This window comes from Pseudomyrmex gracilis, unplaced genomic scaffold, assembly GCF_002006095.1.
Source record: "Pseudomyrmex gracilis isolate BER0280 unplaced genomic scaffold, ASM200609v1 scaffold_22, whole genome shotgun sequence".
Taxonomy (NCBI): Eukaryota; Metazoa; Arthropoda; class Insecta; order Hymenoptera; family Formicidae; genus Pseudomyrmex; species Pseudomyrmex gracilis.
In genome coordinates this window covers 853,346-876,236 of record NW_018020606.1, presented here as the reverse complement: position 1 = coordinate 876,236, position 22,891 = coordinate 853,346, and the positions used below count along the sequence as shown (strand labels likewise).

General features: G+C 39.2%; 1 protein-coding gene across 3 annotated transcripts in view; it reads left to right on the top strand.

Moving 5' to 3' along the window:
- LOC109851960 (solute carrier organic anion transporter family member 3A1) overlaps nt 1–22,891 on the top strand; it is an 84,740-nt gene that overhangs the window by 34,940 nt on the left and 26,909 nt on the right. Inside the window, exon 1 of one of the 3 annotated variants that reach the window (XM_020422608.1) lies at nt 15,893–15,943. The exons of the other annotated variants lie outside the window; for them this stretch is intronic. Coding sequence (XP_020278197.1) covers nt 15,930–15,943 — 14 coding nt within the window. The 5' untranslated portion in view covers nt 15,893–15,929. Of the gene's footprint in view, nt 1–15,892; nt 15,944–22,891 lie in introns of those variants that run through there. 3 annotated transcript variants of the gene reach the window in all.

The following is a 22,891-nucleotide window of genomic DNA, read 5'->3' as shown; positions in this document are numbered from 1 at the left end:
GTGTAACTGGTACCGTCGATAGCGAAGGAGAAACAAGTATTTACTTCTTCCAGTTTTATTCCTACGGAATCTTCTTCGCGCGGTGATTCGACGAGAAAAGTTTACGAGCACACACACGTACACAAACGACTGGTTTGTAAACTTCCTCCACATCAATAATTATAATTACTCGAAATACAAAGTTACGTATAACTTGCGAGATCGACGAATATGATAATCGACGAATGCATATTACGTGAATAAATAAGACAAATTCTTTATTCGTTCTTTTTCTATCGAACGTGATTGATGGATATATAAAGACTTCGATATGTATGTGCGCGCCACAAGAATATAATTATCGTCACGCGGCCAAGTAATAATTCGCATTACTAACACTGTCACTGTCGTTCGTACACAATTTGCATAGTCACGCGACGTGAAACGCGAGCATTTCAATGACCGGCGGGAATTTTGAGATCGCTTTCAACTCTCGCTTATCGATATTAATAATGAATATTTAGATCACTTCGTGTTTCAAACGAATAAAGATAGGTTTCCTATCTATATCTTGCTCTGGCACACGTGCTACAATCGTAGGTTATGATTAAATTGGTTTTTTTTTATGTGTGTGTTATTAATACACTTTATGTATATTATTTTTTGCATATTTTAAATTAATGAACACATTGCGTATGAAAATTACATGGTTACTCAGATGTTAAGGTCCCTTTTACGTAATACTCTTTCGACTGGCAGCGGCGTATTTTTGACATTACACTGTGTGACAGGTCGCGCAACGAGAGAAGATTTAACAAGTGTTATATTATTATTCTGATTTATTTACGTGTAATATTATACGTCACGCCTTAAAAAAACACGTGAGTTCTTATTGTGCTCCAGATCTATAATATAATAAAATATTTCCTTGTCGGAATATTAACCTTGGTTTCTCTCTCTCTCTCTCGCAATTTTTATCGCACCCGAGCGGTTTGCAAAACGCCGTGTTTCATCTTGTTCCTTTTGCTTATCTTATTCGTAATACCGTGCTTGAACAGCGCATTAGAGCTCAAGAACGTTAGCTGAGCAAATATTAGTTGTAGAAACAAACATATATTAAAACTCCATTCTATAGCGAATCTATGCTAACGCAAAAACGTGCCAATTAGCTTCAGGTGTATCCTCATATCTCGTGTATGAAATTCGGTTTCGAAAATTGTACTCTCACTTCAGCAACAAATTAATATTCTAACTACTGAGAAAAAGCGCGTATATATCACTCGTTTAAATATTTTTTCCCTGTTGAAAGAATAATTGTTATTTTCTTGTACATGTTTGATGTGAGAAACGACATGAAAAAAAAAAAAACAAAATTAATGAAATTGAAACTATTGATATGCAAGTCGCATAAATTTGCATACGACTTTATCTCGGATCGAATCCGTGCGCGATTCCTAAGCGTGAGGAAAATTCGTCACCAATTCAAAATCGGCGCGAATTCCGCGAAGAAAGGAATGACTGTACTTCGCTTTCGCTTTCATTAACGCTGTATATAAATTTTATATAAATATAAAATCATCTCTCATTAAACCGGTTGTCGATATGTCGATGTGTTCCTCGGTCGTTGCGCGCACCGACGTTGTTAATAAACGCCGTCGCGTCCGACGCGTCGAACAATCCTTAAATAACTCGAATTTTGAGATCACTCATCGGTTAACTGCCGTTTGAACTGAAATGACGAATGCATTTTCATGTGTGCCAATATTTATGCATATGCGCGTGTTTTCTCTATCTACGCCCGTCTCACACGAGTGTCTTTAACCTTAACACGAAGGTTATCTATTGCGCGTTCCGATTCCGTCTGTGAGAAACGTCAGAGCTCGTCGAGCCGTCATTTTTACACCAATGTAAGAACAGAAATAAACGTAAGATAAGCAAAGACGGTAACTATTTTCAACATTATTGGAGCGTTGAAGTTTTTCTAACGTCTCGAAGTTTATTCTTTAAGAAAGAAAAAACACAGAAGAAAATTTCCAAAGAAAACAAATGCACATTACAAATTTGTAGATCAATTTGTTTTCGCGTACAATGTTTTTAATAACTAGGCGCGAAGCTTTGCTAATGATTTACTAGTGATAACGAGGGAAAGTTACCGCGCATAAACTTGCGCGGTGTTCAAGTTGCAAAAAAAAAAAAAAAAACTCTGGCAAAGGAAGAGCAAAGTTCTGTCTCGCGCGTATGATAATAAGACGAAATCGAAGGAAAAAAGCGAGCAAAACTGATAATGAGATTCCATGAAATGGCTTTTTTTGTAGCCTCTTTCTCCTCTCGTCGGGAGATATACATACGTGTCATGTTTGCATTAGATGACTTTCACACGAGAAAACCTGGCGGTCTCATTATCGGTTCTGATGAATCGGTCATTTCCGCTTCGTGATAACGATGATAGACTTGCGCGCATTTCGTCAATCGAGAATAGCGCGAAACGCATGAAGATGAATAATTTAAAATTATAATGTTTCTAATTATTGTTTCCGACAAAATAGCGATAATAAAAAATAACGACGAATTAATGAAATGAATATGTTTTGTCGCAAAAAATAAAATGTTATTCCAAATGCTTTTGGCAAGCGATGTTTTTTTTTTCAACATCATTGTCATGACTACGTGCACACGTGGTTGAATATGAAGCGAGCATAAAGTAATAACGAGGTTATCGAGCGAATAATGAAAGGATCGGCCGAAATGGTTGCGCAAGAGGAAGCGATAATACAAGCGGGAATTTGCCAGGCAAGGTTTAATATCCTCCATGCGGGTTCGGCGCGCACAGGAAGACACGCGATCACGATTCGCAGTCGCGGACGAGAACTCGATAGCGACACGCCTCGCGCCCATCGTGCGAACCATCGATCGTGATGGAATAACGAGCTGCCAAAGAGAGTCGGAGCCGAATTCGCACACTCGACCGTTCCTCTGGTGCGGGAACAGCTGATGGGCGGCGGGATGCTTTTGATGCCCGGCCGCTTATCGATCGACGGGTTCGAGTCTCACAACCTGTCCCTCGTTATCAAAGTCACGATCGAACGAAATAATTCGAACAAGTCACGTAACCTTCGTATCTTCTTTTCCCTTCTCTTCTTGTCTATATTAAACAGCAGTTCCGTATAATTTTTTTTCGATTGTCGACAAAAATCTCTGTAGATTTTAATATAATAATTTATTTTAACTAACACAACACACAGGCGCGCGCTGTTATTGTTTTTATTTTAACGCGTTGTACCAGTAAACACAATCTGTCATCGCGCGCGCGCGCGATGACAGCTAGTATATACGTCTTACAAACCATATAATACACATGATATATATATGAGAGATGTCAGAAATAACGCATCAAAATCAATCTTGAAAAATAGAAAGAAGGGGTAGTGGAAAAACAACACGTGACTAAAGTCACGTAACAGGAAGGAGTAGAAAAATATCACGTGATTAAAGTAAGATCACGTGACAAAGAAAAAAATAAAATAGAGAATATTATATATATTTTATAGGTAAGATCAGTGACCTTACCGTAGTCACGTGATCAAGGTCAGTGACCTCGCCGTAGTCACGTGAGCAAGGTCAGTGATCTTTTATCGTAGTATATATATAATACATACAATACAATATAAGGTATAATATTATAAATATATAATAAATTATATATCGCTGTTAGAGAATCTAATTTCAATTAAGTTACTTATTTGCCGTATAGAGCATACGCCGTACAAATTTCTTGGAGTTTTCGTGTATCAATACGCACTAATGTGAAACGTGTCAGACTGCCAACTAGTTAAGGCACCAACATTAACTACATAGAGCTATTTAAAACTAAACTGATTCTCTGCCAAGACGAAAAAAGAAAGCCGCGAAAGCTCATCCCTCATCTTCGAGACAATAATAGTGATAGATAAATACTTTTAAAGCGCTAAATACATGTGATTTGCGATTAATATAGCTAAAAAGATAGAAAAAAAAATTATATAACTCTGTTTCTTCTATCTAGCTATAATATTTTATAAATTTGTAATAATCTAAAAATCAAAATTTTTTAAAATAGTGTTAATAACACGATGTAACAGTAGAAAGTTTAAAAATGTGTGATATAAAATATAATATTTACAATATTATCAAATAACATACGTGTGCGTATCTTTGACACACAGAGTGACTTCATCGGGAGGAGAGAGGGGAAAATGTGTATCCATTTGACGAAAATAATCGTCAATTTCTGTAATAGGTTAACTAGCACGTGCTAAACGTAGATTAAAGCCTATTATCTCGATCTTTCTATTTCCGTGTGTGCTTATTACATCGGTACGCCGTGGCACATCATGCGGTCTATATGATGAGCATTGATGACTTGAGAACGAACTCTGACCCGAGATTGTCATCGTTAAGCGCGATTCCGTGATTCATTTGCGTGTGATACGCTAAGCGCTTCCACGAGGGGAAGAGTTCTCTCTCTTTGTGTCCACGGGAGTAGGAGAATGGGTTATAATCTCGTGTTTAAAATTAGACAGTGCGAGAGTAGCGCAGGAGGACAATGCCGAGAATCGGTACGAGGAGCTTGCGGAGTAAGATTGCATATATCATGCATGTAATTTCGCTTCGCTGTTCTCCGATACTTCACCGGCAATGCAGAACTTCACCTGTCGCGATTTCTGTGTTCCATCTTTACAGAGACCTCTCCTCTGTCACATATCGTGATGACACTCGCGACAGAAATATATTCGCGACGGTTTATTTGCGAGTTGCGAAAGAAAACCACGTTTTTCACGCCGCGTTTGTTAATCGTGAATGAAGGGGTTTGTTCGACGTGATCGGGTAAAAGAGCGGGATGAGTTTTGTGACTTGGATCGGGGAAAAGTTCTCGCATGTCGTTCTCGAAGGGTCGAAGTTCTGTATATGCTTGACGATGTGACTACGTTCTGCTATCTTCCGCGATCCTAATCACGGATGTACGCGGGAGTGAACGCGGTTATTTATAACGCCTTTGAGACGGAACGTGGCTAAGTGCGCGGCGATAATATTGCACGCCAAGAGATGAAGAGAGAAAGAGAGAGAGAAAGAAAGTGTATTGCATGCTCTCTCTATATATTAGATATATAATGGATGTATAATAAACAAGCACCGCAATTAACACACGCGAGGTCTTGTACGCGTCAGCTCTTGCCAAGAATAACATACACACGTGAAAAATTTGAGACAGAAAATTATTATTATCAATTATTTTTTAATTTCGATGTAGTGCCTTGTGTGTGTGTTTATAAACAATCTGTACATTGATCAATAATAGTGACAATAATTTAGAAGATAAATAATCAAAACAAAAAATAAAACTGTAAAGCAATACAATACCGTAAAATTTTCAAGTCAATACTTCAATGCACGTGTTGTAATTAATGCGTGTAAAACAATATCTTCTTATTTCCAGAAATGGAATTATCGAAAGAAAAAAAATGATTTAGGTAGTCTATTTTATGTCGACTTGTTTAGAAATGTGTGTTTGCAAGTAATGACATTTACATTTACCTGATTTAAAAATATAAAACATTATTTAATTAGTATCTCTCGAATAAATTGATTTGCAAAAAATCGATCTTATTTAAATATAATACAGGTTTTACACATTAATTGGCTGTTGTAACATGTTACACAAGTAAAGTGCATATTAAAAAAAAAAAAAAAAAGAAACTCAAGAGTGCGTATATATTTTATCACGTACAAGTATTAAATATCTTTGCGAATAACAAATAGGAAAGTGTACACTTCTCGTCGGCAGGCGTTATAAGTCGCGATGTAAAAACGGGTTTAAAAGGACTACATCTCGAGTGCGTACTTGAGGAAGAAGTGCGTCTACGGCACCCCTTTTTTTGCACCCATTAACAGACCTTCCCTACTAACGTTGAGTAACCCTTCTCTGACGACAAAAGTCGCGCTTCTAAAGAGCAACATTTAACTTACGCGAGTAGTACTCGCTCGACGATACGACCAAATTGAAAATAGCGCGAAGGATAATGGGGAAAAAGCTTTCTGTAAAATCTGACGTATCGAAAGTTTTGGTTTTTAAAAATGCAATTTGTAGACGATCGAAACAACAATTAGCGCGATCATTCTTATGTAATAGCGAAGAATCATCTTTTTCTCTCTTTTTTTTTAAAACATTCTCAAAACTTCACTTTCTCAGAAGCCCTCTTAACATTTCAACGTTGAAAAAAAATTCAAAACTAAAGTTCTAAAAAAACATAACTACTATTTTGACACATCTACCTATAGATGTAACAAAAAAGTTTTTTTAACGACCGTATTCTCTTCCGTCTTGTACAGTTGTCAGAGAAATAAAAGTTTCATTCTGATCAAATAATTAGAGGCACGCAGAAGTAAGAGATAACGAACAAGACACACATCTCTTTCTCACAGTTATTTTCACCGGAGGAATTAACGATAATAAAAAAGTCGTATTATTTCTTTAAATGATCTTGAAGGCCCCCGTGCCTGCGTTCGTTAACACCGCGAAGTTTTCTCGACAAACATTGTAAAACTCGACTCGTTATCTTCGCCATAAATGTGCTGTTACGGCGCGGTGCTTAAACAATTAATCCCCACGGCCAGCGGTTCGTTAGCTTCGCGACGACAAAGTTTGCCGTGCACGGTGGATAGCAGAGTTTTCGTTATCATTGCGGTTCACAGGCGCCACAATTTCAGGGATTCCGGTGGAAGCGCAGACGACAACAGTCGTTCAGGTGTGCAAGCGCGAAAAGCGCGTTGCACGACTGACATCTTTATGGATAGGAAAAAATTATTAGATATCTTATCTGAGACTGTGTTTGTGTGACCGAGAATATTTGCTTAAAGCGAAAGAGAAGTTTATCTTGGGGACGAGAGAAAAAAAAAACAAAACGTCGAGAGATCTCTTGCCAGATAAATACAGCGCTTGAACTACTGAAAATTAATCCTAAACGAGCTTTTTGCGACGATAATTATCTTCTTCTCGCTGTTCGGGAAACAAAACATTATGATCTGTTGAAAAGCACATTGAGTGTGATATATTGTATTACGTAATAAACCAGAATGAATAAATCAGATAAATTGGCTCGCGAAAGCTAGGGCGATAAAGTAATATTGACGGCGTCGGTTTTTTTTTTATAAAATTACACACACACGCGCACACATGCATGCAAAACTTCACCTTCGGAAGTCAACGTACGTAATTTATTTCCATCGGTTTCTTCTCTCACACATCGCCATTGCATCGCCGCGGCTCGCGAGTGCAATCTAGACGAATGACGTTGCACTATACGCGACGCGCCACATGGTGTGCAGCGTGTGATACTTATGAATGAGAATTAAAGACCCCGCGCGCTGTGTGCATGATATGCTGGGTCAACGAGGCGAACGTCGAGGCGACTGGAATGACAAATACCTGACGCCGACATTGTTACCCTTATCGCCGCTCTCTTAACCCTATCTCTGCGTCTATATTAAATTTTTTTTTTTCGTTCTTAAAACCTTCGCTCGTAAATTATGTAGATACAGAAAAAACAAACAATACGTTTAGCTCAACACGTATAAGAGAAGTTGTACGAAACGTACTAAGTAAATACATAACGACACGTGCGTTGCAACGACATAGCGCGTTGGCTATACGATACCGTTGAATTTTTCGCAGGTTTCAAGTTTCTTTTTCTCGAAGTTTTCTCGCCGCTAGACGCGAGAAACACACAACTACCGGATTAGAATAACTTAGCTCCGGCATCGCGTAATTGTGATTTCTTGAAACCCGGACCCTAAGACCAATTCTTCAAATTGCATCACCACTTCTCAGATACGAGGCTTGATTATTGTATGCAATTCATATATTGGAAAGATACTTGGAACGCAAGTGAGTTTTCCTCGCTCACGATCGTTCGCAACGGCATTTCCGTCACGCAAAGAAACATCATAAAAAAAAAGTCCAATTACGACTCTTTCATGATCTTTTTTATAACATCAAGCAATCGGAGTTTCACTCTGTTCTTCTCCATTCCGGCGCTCAGATCGAACTTTTAGCTTCGTTTCGTTTGCTCTTACTGCGTTTCATTCTCTAGACTTCCGAGAGAAGACTTTAAGAGTATTTTTTTTTTTTTTTGAAATAGAGATAAAGAGAGAGAGATTGAGTCTAACTAAAAGATGTAATATTGCTTTGCTGCAACAGGTCGGACCCAATTCGATTGTCCTTAAACGAGCCTTACTGTGTATATCGAGTAACTGTATCCAGCGTCACCCGATATGTGGAGGATAAAGTGCGAGTGATACACTTTTCTACTTTCTCCGCGACCGAGATTGCGCGAAGCCTTGAGCACAATGTATAAAGAAGCAAACCTCGCCGTCCTCCCCTTCGTTCCGCTTAATATACTTTGTATGCTTCGCAAAAAATCTCTCACAGTTTATCACAAACGATGCCAATTTACTGCTTCTTCTTTTTTTTCTTTTTTTTTTTGATACTTAAAACATATTTGATTTTTTATGTCACGAGTTGTTTTATCTACAGACATTCAAAAATTACAAGCTAAAATTATTTTTCAAGATCCTTTTCTCTTTTACTAAAAGTTTATACGATTTCAAATTTTTTTACGATTTGCATAATCGTTGCGTTGCACAATATTATAAATCTTTCTGAATGATCGAGAACAGGACCAGAATACAAATCATCTTATTATCATTATTACTGGCCATTGCTGTATCCGACTTGTTAAGCGCCACGTATATGTTCTGCGGAAAATGTGCATTATATCTCTACAAAATTCCAACTTAGCTGACAAGAATCTTTATTGCTTTTATAAAGAGAAAGACACGTTCGTGATATAATAATTTATAACATATCAACGGTATATCATAAATTTATATAATTTAATTACATGTAAAATAATATACGTACGATAAGTCATAATTTATAAATCTTTGATAATTATACGTTCTTTATGTTAAAATTATTAGACGAGTTTATCGTTGAGAAAAGTTTTTTTTTTTTTTTAAATCTTTAAACTTTTCGTCTGCTGTGCTTTACATTTCTCGATCTTGATTTCATTATCTGTTCGAGCTGGAATGTCGTTAAATCTCTCGAACTGGTCTTTAGCATGAGAACCGCTGTGTGTTCCCATTTCTCCTTCAGCGGTCGGTCGCTCGATTCGCAGTTGTATAACACCAATGAAAGTATATACTCCGACCGGCAGCGGCCAACGTCACACAGCCACATCCACACTGTTTGCGCCGTGTCCTTTAGCCGTAAACCGTCGTGGCCCGTCGTGGCCCGTCGTCTCGCGGTCGATCTCTTAGCCTGTCCGGTATCTAAACGAGTACATAACGCGAAGCGGTGGCACGCGGTACTCCAGATATCGCGAAGTGGTCGCCGCGGTTCTCCACAAGGTGCAAATCATCCGTCGTGATGATCAAAATTGGCGCGGATTACTTTGCGACGCTCATCGTGCTCGATAAGATTGGAGGAAAAATCTGAAAAATCTGCGAGAGATGACGCGATCACTTACGTATGCAACGGATGATAAAAATAAATATTGTTGAAATAGGTAAAAAGATTTTTAAGTTTGTATCTTGTCGGCGTAAAGTGTGGTTGTGTGTGTCTTAGTTTTCAACTCAACGTTGCATTTCTTGACTGACGACGCAGTCAGTTTAAAATTGTGCACAGTAAATTTTAAATTTTGTAATTACACGAGATTACTCTCGGTACTTGTATCGCTATTACGACACGTTTCACGTTGTTTTTGTCAGTAGTAATGCAACAAACTGCGATAACCTTTACGTATATCGCGTTAAAAATTTTTTACATTTAAATGAAATGAAACACGTTGCAATGAACAAAAACAGATTTAAATTTCAAATAAAACGAGCGTGCGAAAAAAGCCGTTTGAGTTGATCGAATGTTGTTCCACATTTGTTACCTTATCAAGATTTTTCGGTCGTTATATAAAAGCAACGACTGTTCAGAAGCTTTATTTGCAGTTTCTCTTCAATGCGAAAATAATAACAGTTTTGATGTATCCGAAACTTATTTTTAAAGTCAATAAGGATATTAATTAAGCGAGATATCGCTCTCTCTCCCTTTTTCTGTCTGTGTGTACACACATACATGTATCTTATCGCGAGAAACAGACGATTTGGCGAGTCGCAAGCACAAACGCATCTTCGCGCAACGCTTATCGCGTTGATTATCAAACATCGACGATACATTGCACGAATGCAATGCTTGATAAGCGATAACGCGCGTCAAGTAATTTGATTTGGGTCAATACTTCAACGCGCGCGGATTCGCGAAATCGCTCATATAAATTTGTTGCAGCTGTCGCGTATTTTCCAATCAGGTGTTGCCATATGCCGGCCTCCGATAAGATACCGCTTTTCCTCGTAAATTTATTGAGTCCAGAATGCACCATCGATCGTGCTTACGCAATGTTTTTTTTTTCCTTAACGGTAAACACATCGTCGCTTTCAGAAGCGCAGAAGCGGTTTATTCGGAAAGTGTGTGTCTTATATTAAGAACAAAATCGATATCTCGAGACGTTTCGCGAGACGCGGAATGAGAGAATATCGCGTCGTACTTTTCTGCAAGTGTAAATACAATTTAGAAAAATCTCAAATAAAAAAATATGCGCACAGTTGAATTATAAAAGCTCCTTTTGAATTTTAAAAGCTACTTTTTTTTCCAACGCGCGCATGCAGACAGACGCACTTTGCCGAGACACTAGACAGCATATAGCGTGTCATTTCTTGTTTTCCACGACGGCTTTATCCGTCGACCTCGCGGAAGGATGATTACCTAAGGTCAAGCGCGTATTTATGCGCTCTTTCGCTCGTCTCGCGCGCGCACGCGCGCAGGAAATTTCATCACTAATTATCTATATCTCGAAGATACGCCGAAGAGAGAACCGCACAATGAAGTTAAGGTCAATCTAAATATAAATCTTGCATATAATAAAATATAATAAATATACAAACACAAAATATTCCTAAAGAGAAACAGAAATTACGATAAACAAATAAAAACAATTTGATAAACTTAGATTCAAGTAAATTATTTTATCATTTTTAAGAACTAAGTATAAGTAAAATTTGGCTAAAGTGTTTTACAAATAAAGTTTTACCAAAACCGCATCAAAAATTAAATTATAATTTTGTATTATAAAATGTATTAAAAAAAAATTGAGCAGATTTTACTTTATATTTAATTGTTATATTAAGCAGCTTTTAAAATTACACATGCATAACAATTTTGCGTAATATCGATGAGAAAAATTTTAAGTTGTGCGTTTTTTTAATTAAAAATTACAAGACCTCGATGTAATTCTGTAATGAGTTTCCGTGGTTGGTGAAGATTCGTCGTTGCAAGTCTGGCGAGTGCGGAGCAGTACACAGCAAAAGGCGATGCGCGTCGCGCATATCGGTGTACGCTTGTTGTGATTAAGGCCATGGTCATAAGAGAGCTGCCTGCTGTAGTGCTTATGGATGCGAACAAGTTAAATACTCGACTCTCTGATCTAGACGCGCTTATCGCCGCGCGCGCGTTTGGTTACAAAGTTTCCTGTCTGTTTGCCTCACGCTAAACTGTGTTGTTTGCCGACTGCGCACGTTAAATAACGAGCACCAAATTATTCGTGACATTTGCAAAATTGTTTTATCAGAATGTTATTGGAGATAATCAGTGTGTCGACAGTTTCAGTGCGTTTTTATCTTATTTTTTAGGATTTTGAGGAAAAAAACAAAGTAATGTATTTAGTGATTCTCCACGTTTTCGTTGGAATGTCAGGCCGAAATGATAGTCCCTCTAGACCCGTGTATTGCAATGTCTCGAGGAATCAATTGATTCACCGACGAAGATTCGAACGATGGAATTGGTGATGGCAGGTATCGTTTAATAGCCGCGAGGTATGCATAAAAAAGTTTTTTTTAGACAGCTATCGATGTTGCATTTCGAAAAGCTTCGCAAACAACGTGAACTTTGATTTTATATAAAAGTATAAATATGCGGTGATCGTAAATAGCAATTACTACACAAAGAGCTGTTATACAACTAAATATATATAACAAAGAAGAGAGTTCTGTAATACTAATATTAAATACGAGAGAAAATATCACTTATTTTATATAAATTATTATAATATGTAAAATTATTATAACTGACACGGGAAAAACTATTAGCTTGCCGTGACATTTGCATCGCACGTGCATTTTAAGAACGTCGTAAAATCCGGTCGTACAATTGATTTTTCGACGATTGTCGAGCTGAAGAAAAAAATTTGTGTCAATTTTTGTTTTTTTTTTTTACTGCGTTCACGGCTGCATTCTATTGGCGTCGCGGTTTTATTAGAAATACCAGATGACGTAGATTTAAGTGTTGGCATAATAAACGCCGTTTATTGACCCTTCGCGTCGTAAAGGCGCGTTTTGCGTGACAATGTTGCTTCGTTTTATTGCTTCGCTAGTAATTGAATGCGGTCGTTGGCGCAGATATTGTGCCATGCGCTTCTTCGGCGGTGGCAGAGTATCTGAGAATTAGTATATTAAAATACCGTAAAATTTTCCGATGTTTATGAGCGAGATTATTTCTCCATTGTTGTGAAAATATTGCAAATTTGAAACGGGGGCGAGCACAAATCTCGGTAAAGCAAATTGAACTCAATAGTGTGCGCACTTTTTTTTAAGCGGCTGTAGGTATATTTCTGGAATAATTACAAACTGCAAGACACACACACACACACACACACGCACGCAGGTACAATAAGCTCATCGCGTTCGCGCCGTTCATTCAGCGTGAGCGGCATAAATATCTCGACGCGTACAATTACGTGAAAATAAAGGCACACACGGAGAACGACGGGTGCGAACGAGACGGGGACGTGCTCATTGGTAATACCGAGCGGCCGCGTGCATCCTGCAGATTACGACGTGTGTGACGTGCACATACAGGTGCATTTACACGCGTCAACGAGCGGCCGTGGCGGCGGCGGTGCCGACGGTCCGGGCAATTCCGCATGTGGGTGGACGGAGAGGTGTCGCGCCTGTTATTCCCAGAGATGGAAGTGGGTCACGGAGTCGCTGCACGCGGATGAAACAGGGGGATAGAAAATCCATCTGCGTGCGTGTGCAGATGAGCGACATCTTTGTGTCTCGCAATCTATGTAACTCCATGCACCGTACACGTTTTTCTATTGTCGTTGAACTTTTCCGTGCACATCGCGCAGCTTCCTCTTCGAGTTTTTACTCTTCTTTTTTTCTTTTTTATCAGTACAGTCCGTATATTTACACGCACGCATTGAGACATACCTATTATTATTCTCCGCTTCTATCCAATTTTAGTACTTTTGTCATATGTCACGCTTTGAACTATCTATGAATAGACGCTTCAGTTGTGTCGATCGGACGCGGATATTTTCTCTCGAGGTAAGTACTTGATATTTCACACTTTTCAATTGTGTGAACGCGCATTGAACGCGATCAAAGAAACGCCGTGAAATTGAATCAAACTTAACTTTGTGTCGCGAGATAATTTTGTATTCACATTAACACAATTCGCTCTCCGCCGATGTAATTACACGTATTGCGAACGACACGCTGAATACTTTGAATATTTCACACAAACGATGAGAAAAAAAAATAGAAAATATAAAGCTTTCACTATATATATATATATATATATATATATATATATATATTTGTGAATGTAGCAACGCGCGTACATCTGCATGTGCATTGAACGCATCGGTTTGTTCCTGTTTTCGTCTCGAGCCGCGTCTTCGTCCCTTTTTCCCTCTCTCTCTCTCTCTCTCGTCGTTCGTTATATTACCGCATTGTGCGCGGATACGTGACACATATCGTTCGTGCAACTCGCGCACGTTTATTACATAATGAAACGCGCTCGTGTTTAAAGGCTAACACACGCGTGCACGTATACGGGAGCCCCGGTATCGCGCGAGCACACACGAGCGTATACGAAAAGCGCCTTCAGCGGTGCCAACGCGGTTACTATTATGCATTCGACGAGATCCGCACACACAGCTCTCCCTTTCTTTCTGCGTCTCTCATGCATCATGAACCCTTCTTCCCTTTTTTGCTTTTATTAACCCCGGGCTTGGCGAGCGCGTTTGCGTGCTACGTCGTAGGAAGCTGGCGGTGTAAACAGAAATGCGTGCCGACGTCCGTCCGTCCGCGAGTGTTTTAACGCTTCGAAGAATGCGTTGCTGCAGTTGCCGATTTTTGCTGATTGCATCAATGCCTCGGGAACGAAAATTGCTGTAATGTTCCGTAACTACACTATACATATATTACATATTTCGTCAATTTGTTCTCTTTTCTTCTGGATTTCTTTTGATATGCAAATGCGCTGAGTCATGCTTGCGCGTTCGCAACAACTTGAATACTGTCAAATATTTTCGGTTAAAAATTAATATCAAATTGTTGGGTTTTAATTCTCTAATATAGTTTATTATTGGAGTTAAGTTTTATTATTATTCGAGACTATACACATGGAAAAAGTTTATAGGTATTTCTGTCTTTGCGCGCAAAATTTCCCGAAGGTGTTTCGTTCAGACTGATCGCTTCGTCGTGATCATAACGTGCGAACCGACGCCGAATTGAGAAGAGTCTGGCCATGATGTTTGACGTCATTTGGCAAACATTCGCGTTATTCGAACAGCCACCTCTTATTTTGTACATTCTCTCTGTTTCTTTCTTTCTTTCTTTCTTTCTTTCTCTCTCTCCTTTCCGTCTCTCATCCGCTGTTCTTGTCTGTAAGGAGCGGCTTTCAACAAAGCGATTCGCCCTTTTCGACGAATATGGAAATTCCCGCGAGGTCTTTCTAATCGCGAATTCGAGACGAATCGCATTTTTATTTTTGTTTGCTATTCTTCGAGAATTAATTAAATTTCGACGATATTTTGGACGAGTTGAAGTAAAGCGCGCGTTAAATTTGCTTTCAACGTGGCAACAAAGAATATAAATGACAGTCGTCGTTTTATAGGAAAGACACTTGTTATAACAAAATATAAATCAGAACGCTACTTCCTTATATAAGTTATTATTCACTCCTTAAAATTCGTTATTTGTTTCGGATGAGATATTTACATTTTGTATTTTTGCAATATTTCCTCTGCGGTATTATTATATAACCGCATTGAGAGTTAACCGAATGAACTTTGGTATTGTATATTCGTCACGTTAAACATTGTACGAATTTTGCACGCATAAACTCGTACAACTGCTGCGAATGCACATAATCGCGGCATTACCCAACAATAAATTATGAAAAACGTTGTTATTTCAACGCGATGTTACACATATACGTGTATATAATATTTACATATGTATTTGGATAAAAATGTGAATCGGAGCAGACAGATAGCAGATCGATAAGCGTCTTGCGCTTGCACTCGATGCTTTACATTACACCACCAGAGTGCAGATAACCAAATTAAACCGACCGCAAAAATAGTCGGATATGCCCGACGTTGCGGGCAAAAGTTTGCGGTTTTACTCTGGTAAAATATCAATACAACACGTTACGTCTCTCTCTCCCGATGCTTATCCTATACGCGGAGAGAACAGAAATTCAGGCTACACTCGTGGCGCGCATATAGGACACCTGCGCATACGCGCGCAAGCGGCGACGCTCAACGATGCGCTTGCAGGGGCGAGGCGTATGTATGTTTCAAACGTGCGTCAGGAGCGACGATGTCTCGTTGACCCAGTTCGACGATTCCGCCGCAAGCTGCAAGCAACGCTCGTCGTCGCCGCCGCCGCCGCCGCGCGTCGTCGCGTCGGTCGTGCTTGCATGTGCGAATGCACGTGAGCCAAGAGAATCCTTGTCGGTCCGGAATTGCCTCGAGTTTTCATCGCGCTCTCGTGCGAGCTCGCCACGACAATCGATGTGTATTTCTGTGTAAGCAAGTATCATAATTTTATTTCAAGCACGTAGCTCTTCTTTGTGTGTTTTTTTTTTTTCCAATAGACATCTGTAGGGAGCGCGCAATCGATTTTTTATTCTCAACAGAACTCGAGATTACAAGCGCCAAGAGAGACGGAGAAAGAGTTTATCACGATCGTAAAATCTTTAGAGCGAAGATATATTTGCTATAAAATACATATTTGATATAAATACCGTGTAACTTATCCTGTTTTTTTGTAAAACAAAAATAAATAAATCGGATCACCTAATTTTCTCTTGTTACGGTGAATGTAGATTTGATCACTTGTTTTAGTTTTTATTTTTTTCAACTGGTATAAATGATTAATCAAGAATTGTACCCGAACATCTGGTTTTAGCTTGTTATTGCCATTTTCTTATCTCTTTTTATTTGAATATTCACAACGAGCTTAAAACTTAAATATAATTAAATAATTAATATTCTGTTAAAAAACTCAAGAAAGAACTTCGTATTATTTCGCGTCGATCATTAATTTTGCGTCGTGTACGTAACACAATTCATAATCGATGCGCGACCATAAGTGGGACGTGGAAATTCCTATATTCTAATGACATATCGCAGTAAGACCTAAATCACACACACGGGCACAACAAGTAGGCAGTAGTGTGAGATTTTTGCAATCGTGTTTATTCGCATTTGAATCATTTGAAAATCAATAAGCGCCGCGTATTGAAGAACACGTAAATGACCCGATGCACTTCTAGCGCATTCACTTGGCGCGAGCTGACCGGTGAGAAGACGCACAGAAGGCCGGCCGTTCGCTTCAAGGTGAATTTATAGAAGTGCGGCCGCGGATTATTTGCGGATCTCGCTGATGGAGGTCGCGTATACATTTCTGTTTGGACTAAACGCGCGCGACGGCTGCAAAAGCGCGTGGCGGAAAACACCGTCCGATATTTCGAAGGTTCTTGTTTAGCCGTGATTGCGTCTCGAGATAATTTGCACAAAGTTTAGATTTGGACAAATCAACAAGTTGGAAGTTATTGTTTAATTGTGATATCGCACATTTTGAGTACGCACTTATGATTTATAAAACTTTGTATCTTTGCGAGATTCCTCATGCTTGTTCATGCCTATGCTGCGAGACGTTGATTTGATTTCTTATCGCAAAAACTGCAATATATACTAATAATCTGTCTATAAATATAAACTTTTATCAGCGCGCTCAAATAAAGCCTTTTAACCTTGTCGCAAAACACGCGTTTGTGTGTGTATTCCTGATTCATTATTTTCAATATTGATTCAGCTGCATTTTACGAGAACATTGCATTAACACAAACAAAACACACACACAATCGGCGTACGAAAAAAAAACCTCATAATATTGCGCGATAATTAATTGTTTGTTTGTTGCACAGTGTTACTTCACTTGTTTATCTCGCCCGTTCTTTATGTTTCCGTAAAATAGGTCGTTTTCTTATCGAAGTCGATAAGAAGAATTCGACGCTATCTCCGAGCCGCCGTGTTCGCTTCGCTAATATAAACGCGAATTGCACATTCGAATTTTGCATTATACCGAACGGAGGGAGACTTTCCTGCGTACGGTCACGTGATGAAGATAAATGACACTTGCGTCTGTTCTCGATATATTCCGATCGTTCGCCGCATTGTGTCACGTCACGTTACTTGCACGGCGCGCGCTGCTTCTTCTAGCGCGCACATATACATATATCGCGTCTACAATGATATTACGGCCAATAACGTTTTACGGACACCTCGCGCAATGTAAACTCTCGAGTCTCGAGTAAGCTGGATGACCAGACGGCACTCGATTCCAGACCGACTTGTTCGAGTATTCTCGACCAGATCGAGTGCGACTTCGTCGCATTTAACGACTTCCAAGGATAGAAGGTCGGCGTACGATAAAAATAATTGCATTAAACCTGGGACTCGCGTGAGCGCGCTCGCGAGCGCGTTATCGCGTTTTTTTGAAGAGCGTTACTCTGTGAAAAAATAATTATTAAACATATAAATACACATAGTACTATTACGCATATATAAAAAACCGCAGATGTTTCATTTTTTATATTTTTCGTAATTCTCTACATTTTTTGATAACCGATAATCACGTAATTTCTGCGCTTGCTGTTTTGTGCAATTACTTACTTATTACTGCGCGTTTCAGTTCGAGTCGCGTATAGACATTGATAACAAAAAAAAACTTAATATTTCACGCGATACAGGCGCGGAAATTTATTTTCACGATACGCGTCAAGATTTCTATATTTAGCGCAAGGATATATCGAGTGCGCTCTCCACGGATTCAGAATCACAGCTGCGAGTGTATCCACATTAACAGTGAACGGTGACCTCCTTGTAGCGCGCATCATGTCGGTTCTTCTTCGGAGCCGCTGCCGAAATTTTGTGCGGCGCGATGACGGAACTGACGGGTCGTATAATTTGAACGAGCTTGACGATGCAAATCGCCAGCTCCGCGGTACCCTCGCACTTTCCCTCTCGATTTCTCTTTTTACTTTTAGACTATAAAGCGACAAACTGTTTAAATATTTTATCGGTGAAAGGATCGCGCGTGAAGCAAACGTCATCATTTAAAATGGATTTTACGATAAAAAAAAAGAGAGATGGCCATTAGCGGACGTCTTTTCTTCTCCGAGTTTTCAACTCGCTCTTCGTTTCTTTTTATTTTATTTTATTTTTAATGCATTTCGTTCTCAATCAGCTTTTCACTCGTTTTTCACTGATATATTATTTTTCTACACACTTCTCGCTCAAAATCAAATCGATAAATATCTTATCCAAAATCTAGGACGCGTTTGCAATTCGTATTGCTACGATTTGTATGACATGCGACGGTGATATGAAAATATGCGCCTTTGCGGGTGCCACACTCGTGTCTCCAATTCAAATTTCAGTCTTCGTACAATGCGCTAATGACGTAATTCACTCACTTATTAAATTGCATTGATATTGTTTATAAGTCTTACAAATTTGATACTATAATTTCTGAAAAATCTAGCAGATGTTCTTGAATGACGAGAGTATTCTATTCGTGAATCGAGAAGAACTGAAGGTTGCAAAAGACAATTAAAAAGACAATTATCCGGTTTTACGCCGAGAGTATTATTTAAATCAAAATCTCAACAATTTATTATTTCTCAATTGTTTTCTTTTTTTCTTTTTTTTTACCAAAAAAGAATTGTTTGACTCGAAATTGTGCTAAACTGCGAGATAATATCGGAAGCAATTCGGCGCCGGATCAATTACGACTTCGCGTTCATTCTATGACGAAATCTGCAATGAAGCTCTCTTAACGGCGAGCGAATATTTAGGCCAGTGCGCTCTAAATATCGCTCGGTGTTGTATATATCACAGTTGCACCGAAAACTAGTGCATCGTGCCCTTTGAGTGCAATCTACCCCCGGCAGCGCGCGGCGAGCAAAGGCTGAGATGTTCCCGCGCGCGCTTGCGCTCGGTAATGCACTCATAGGTCGATCAGTGCATCTCGGTCAGTGCTTTTGCTCGGATAAAGATGTCGGCGTACCGTGTGTTCGCGAAGTAGGGCAGATCTCAATGACGGGAGAGGAACGAGTGCACGTACGAGCGAGCTTCAGTATGTGCGTCGGCGTATATATGACAGCCTATGCACATACTCAAGCTTGCCTGTGCGACGACGACTCTGCGCACATTTTTAAATGCACTACTTGCGTACTTTGAGCAACACTATTGTTGCCCAATTTTTTCTCCCTTAATGTTTTGTTTTTGTTCTCCGTCTGTTCTTTATTTTCTTTCAACGTTCTTACCGCATCGTCGAGGTGCACAAAGCGATGCGCCGAGCACGCGTCGAGTGTAGCATCACGATAGATGTGTAGAGTTCTTCGGGATTTCGCCGAGCGAGTCTTGTGACGAAAGCTCTCAGGCGCGCATGGTTATTCAGCTTTACGTTTTTTTTTGTTGTGAGAATTACATTAAAAGAATTCTTATGAGTTTGTTGTGTTTTTTTTTGAGGAGGGAAGGGCGGAGCTTGATAAGTTTATTATATTGATAAGAGTTTATTAATGTAATTTAATTACATCGATATAATCAGTAATAATTTAATTACTTCGATAATGATTATTTCCGAGTATATTGCGCATTATATGTGCAGGGATATTTTCGTGTTCTGATGTCACCGATGTTGTTTTCGACGTTAGCTCTCTATTAATTATGATTGAGTTTACGCTCGCACACACGCTCGTTATATACATCTTACATGCGATGAATTTAAAACCAGACCGGCATTGCATCGGCGAGCGTTCTCTACTAGTGATTTTCCATCGGATCGAACTGGGTCATAGATATCGATGGAGAACACAGAGAGAATTAAGCGGAAGGACACAGATACGTAGGAAATTCCATTTCACAGTGCGCGTCGATGGTATCTCGGAAAGTGAAACTAGGGTGCCGAGACTGAGAAGATTCAATAAAGAGAGATGACACATTTTACTTTGAGAAGAGTTCAAGCTGATAAATAATTTTTTTAAGTATTTGCACTCTCTTAATTAATTGCGATCACATCTAATTATTATTATATATATATATATATATATATATATATATATTTAATTTAATATATGTAAAATTAATTAAAAAACTCTTTTACCGTAACAGATTGTGTGGATAAAAAAGCAAATGTGGATGTTTGAAAATATATACAAAAGCTGTTTGCAAAAACTCTGTCCGATGCATTCTCGCGCCTCTTTATGTTCGCCAGAATATATTCTCGCGCGCGAAGCTGCACAACGCTGCAGTCGCGTAAATTTTTTCGTCAAACTCAGAGACGCGCACATCGCATGTCACGCCGTTGATGCAGCAATGCCTTGCACCTACGCGATCGGCCGGATGAGAATGCAGACCGGTTGCAGCCTCCGCAACCATATCTACCTGCTGCATTGCAACGCGACTGCAACGCGACCGAGGTCATCCGGACGCACCTCCTTCCCTATCCTTGTTCCCCGTTCGGTTGTTCCGCATAACCGTGCCGGGTTTTTCACTTTCTTTCACTCTTCTTGTCGTCGCGTCACCGTCGTCGGCTGGTCGCCAACTTCCGCGCGCCTTGCATTTCGTCTATCTTCGTTTCTCTTGCACAATTATCAGAAGCTTGATCAACTTGAGCTTTTGAATTCTTGCTATTAAATGTTTGCTATATTACTTATATTATTTACCTGAGTAATTTAGAAAGTGTATTCGGTTTTCATTTTCTTTGATGTTTTTTTCTTGTCAATTTGATTTGTGTGTCCTTGTCTTGGATCTTAATTCGTTTCAATCTTTCTATTTTCTTTCTATCTTTATTTTTGCTTAAACGACGCAGATGCGACGTTGTTACAGAGTTGCGGCGCGAAGTTGAGACGAGTCCTTTCAGGAAGGGCTTCTCTCCCGAGCCTCGTCTCTGAGAGACGCATTTCTATGCGTTCCAGGAACATTCCCTCGGATCCATTACGACCTCTCAAACGATTCATTTCGAGTGCCCCCTTAACGAAGAATTCGCCGCGTGAACATCCTTTCCGCGAATTCATTAAGGCTGGCGCGCGGTGTAAACTGTGCACGATGCGCAGTCACACATAGTTGCTGAACGCTTGAAATAAACGTGGCGCGGTGCGTGAGCCCGAGCTGAACGATTTACGTGTGTACGCACGTGAGTGCATGCATGCGACGCACGCGTCGCAAAGGACGAGACAAAGAGAGAGAGAGAGAGCAGGACTCGAAGTTACAACTGCTATAAAGAGAGAGGTAACTGCTATATTACCTCTTTGGTAATTACGTTACCAAAACTATTTTTTCGAGAACATAGCTTTGGTGACTATGTTCGATTACACAATCTACTAATTTGTTAATTATTTAAAAGATATATACGTACATATGGTGAAAAAAAGTGTTCTTCCGCAAAGTAATCAAAAGTTATTTTTAATACGTGTTAAATTGCAACTGCTCTGATAATTAATTATTAATAGGAAATAAATAAAATTGGAAACTTAATTGCAAAAATCTTGATCCCAAATGTTTGTATATACTGAAGAAGAAGATATATATTTATAATTTAATGTATAAAAATAAAGATTCATACCCTTTTACCATAAAATATACCCGAGATATAATAAATTAAATTCGGAGTAAAATCGGCAAAGCACGGCTATTCATGTGAAATCCTATTCTACGACCGGATTTACTTGTTATGTGCATACAGAGAGATGCGCGGATTATTATTGTCGGGCGAGCGATGAAACCGCAGAAAACTGCCGTGAATTAACCGAGATCTCATATTCTCTGTTCTTCTTTCTTTTTCTCTCTCTCTCTCTCTCTCTTTCTCTCTCTTCATACCAATGCACCTTCGCAAATTATTCTTGAAGATCCCTTCGGTTGCGCCATAGTGCAACCCTAGAACTTGCACTGTATGCATACGAGTCGCAACAGCAATATAGCGATATCAGTTTTCGTGCGCCATAAGTCTCGGTGTGTTATACCGTGCAGATTCCTTTAAAAATTAGATACGTAAAACCTGTCGCTGTGATTATATAACTTTGAATCATTACTGGACAAAAATGTTGAACCGGCCTCAGCAATTTTACCAAAACATCATAATACGAACGATCTTGTTTTTTTTTTTTTAAAAAAAAAAAACGTTTAGAAAATAAACGAGCAAGTAACATATGTGCGCGAATTAGAACCGATAGACGTACTTAAAAAAAAAAAAAAAAAACATTTGTTGCGGATAAGTTAAGCTCACTCTTCTTTTTAGAACTTTGATCGATTAGTGATAAAAAAAAAACCATCATCAAGACTTTGATTCGCGGATTATTGACGAAGCGCGACGAATCGAAGACGCGCAATTTTCGATCAACGGGAAAGCAACAAGAAAAGCGAATAACTAGCTTGCAAGAAGACGCGTAACGTAGATCTGACCGTGA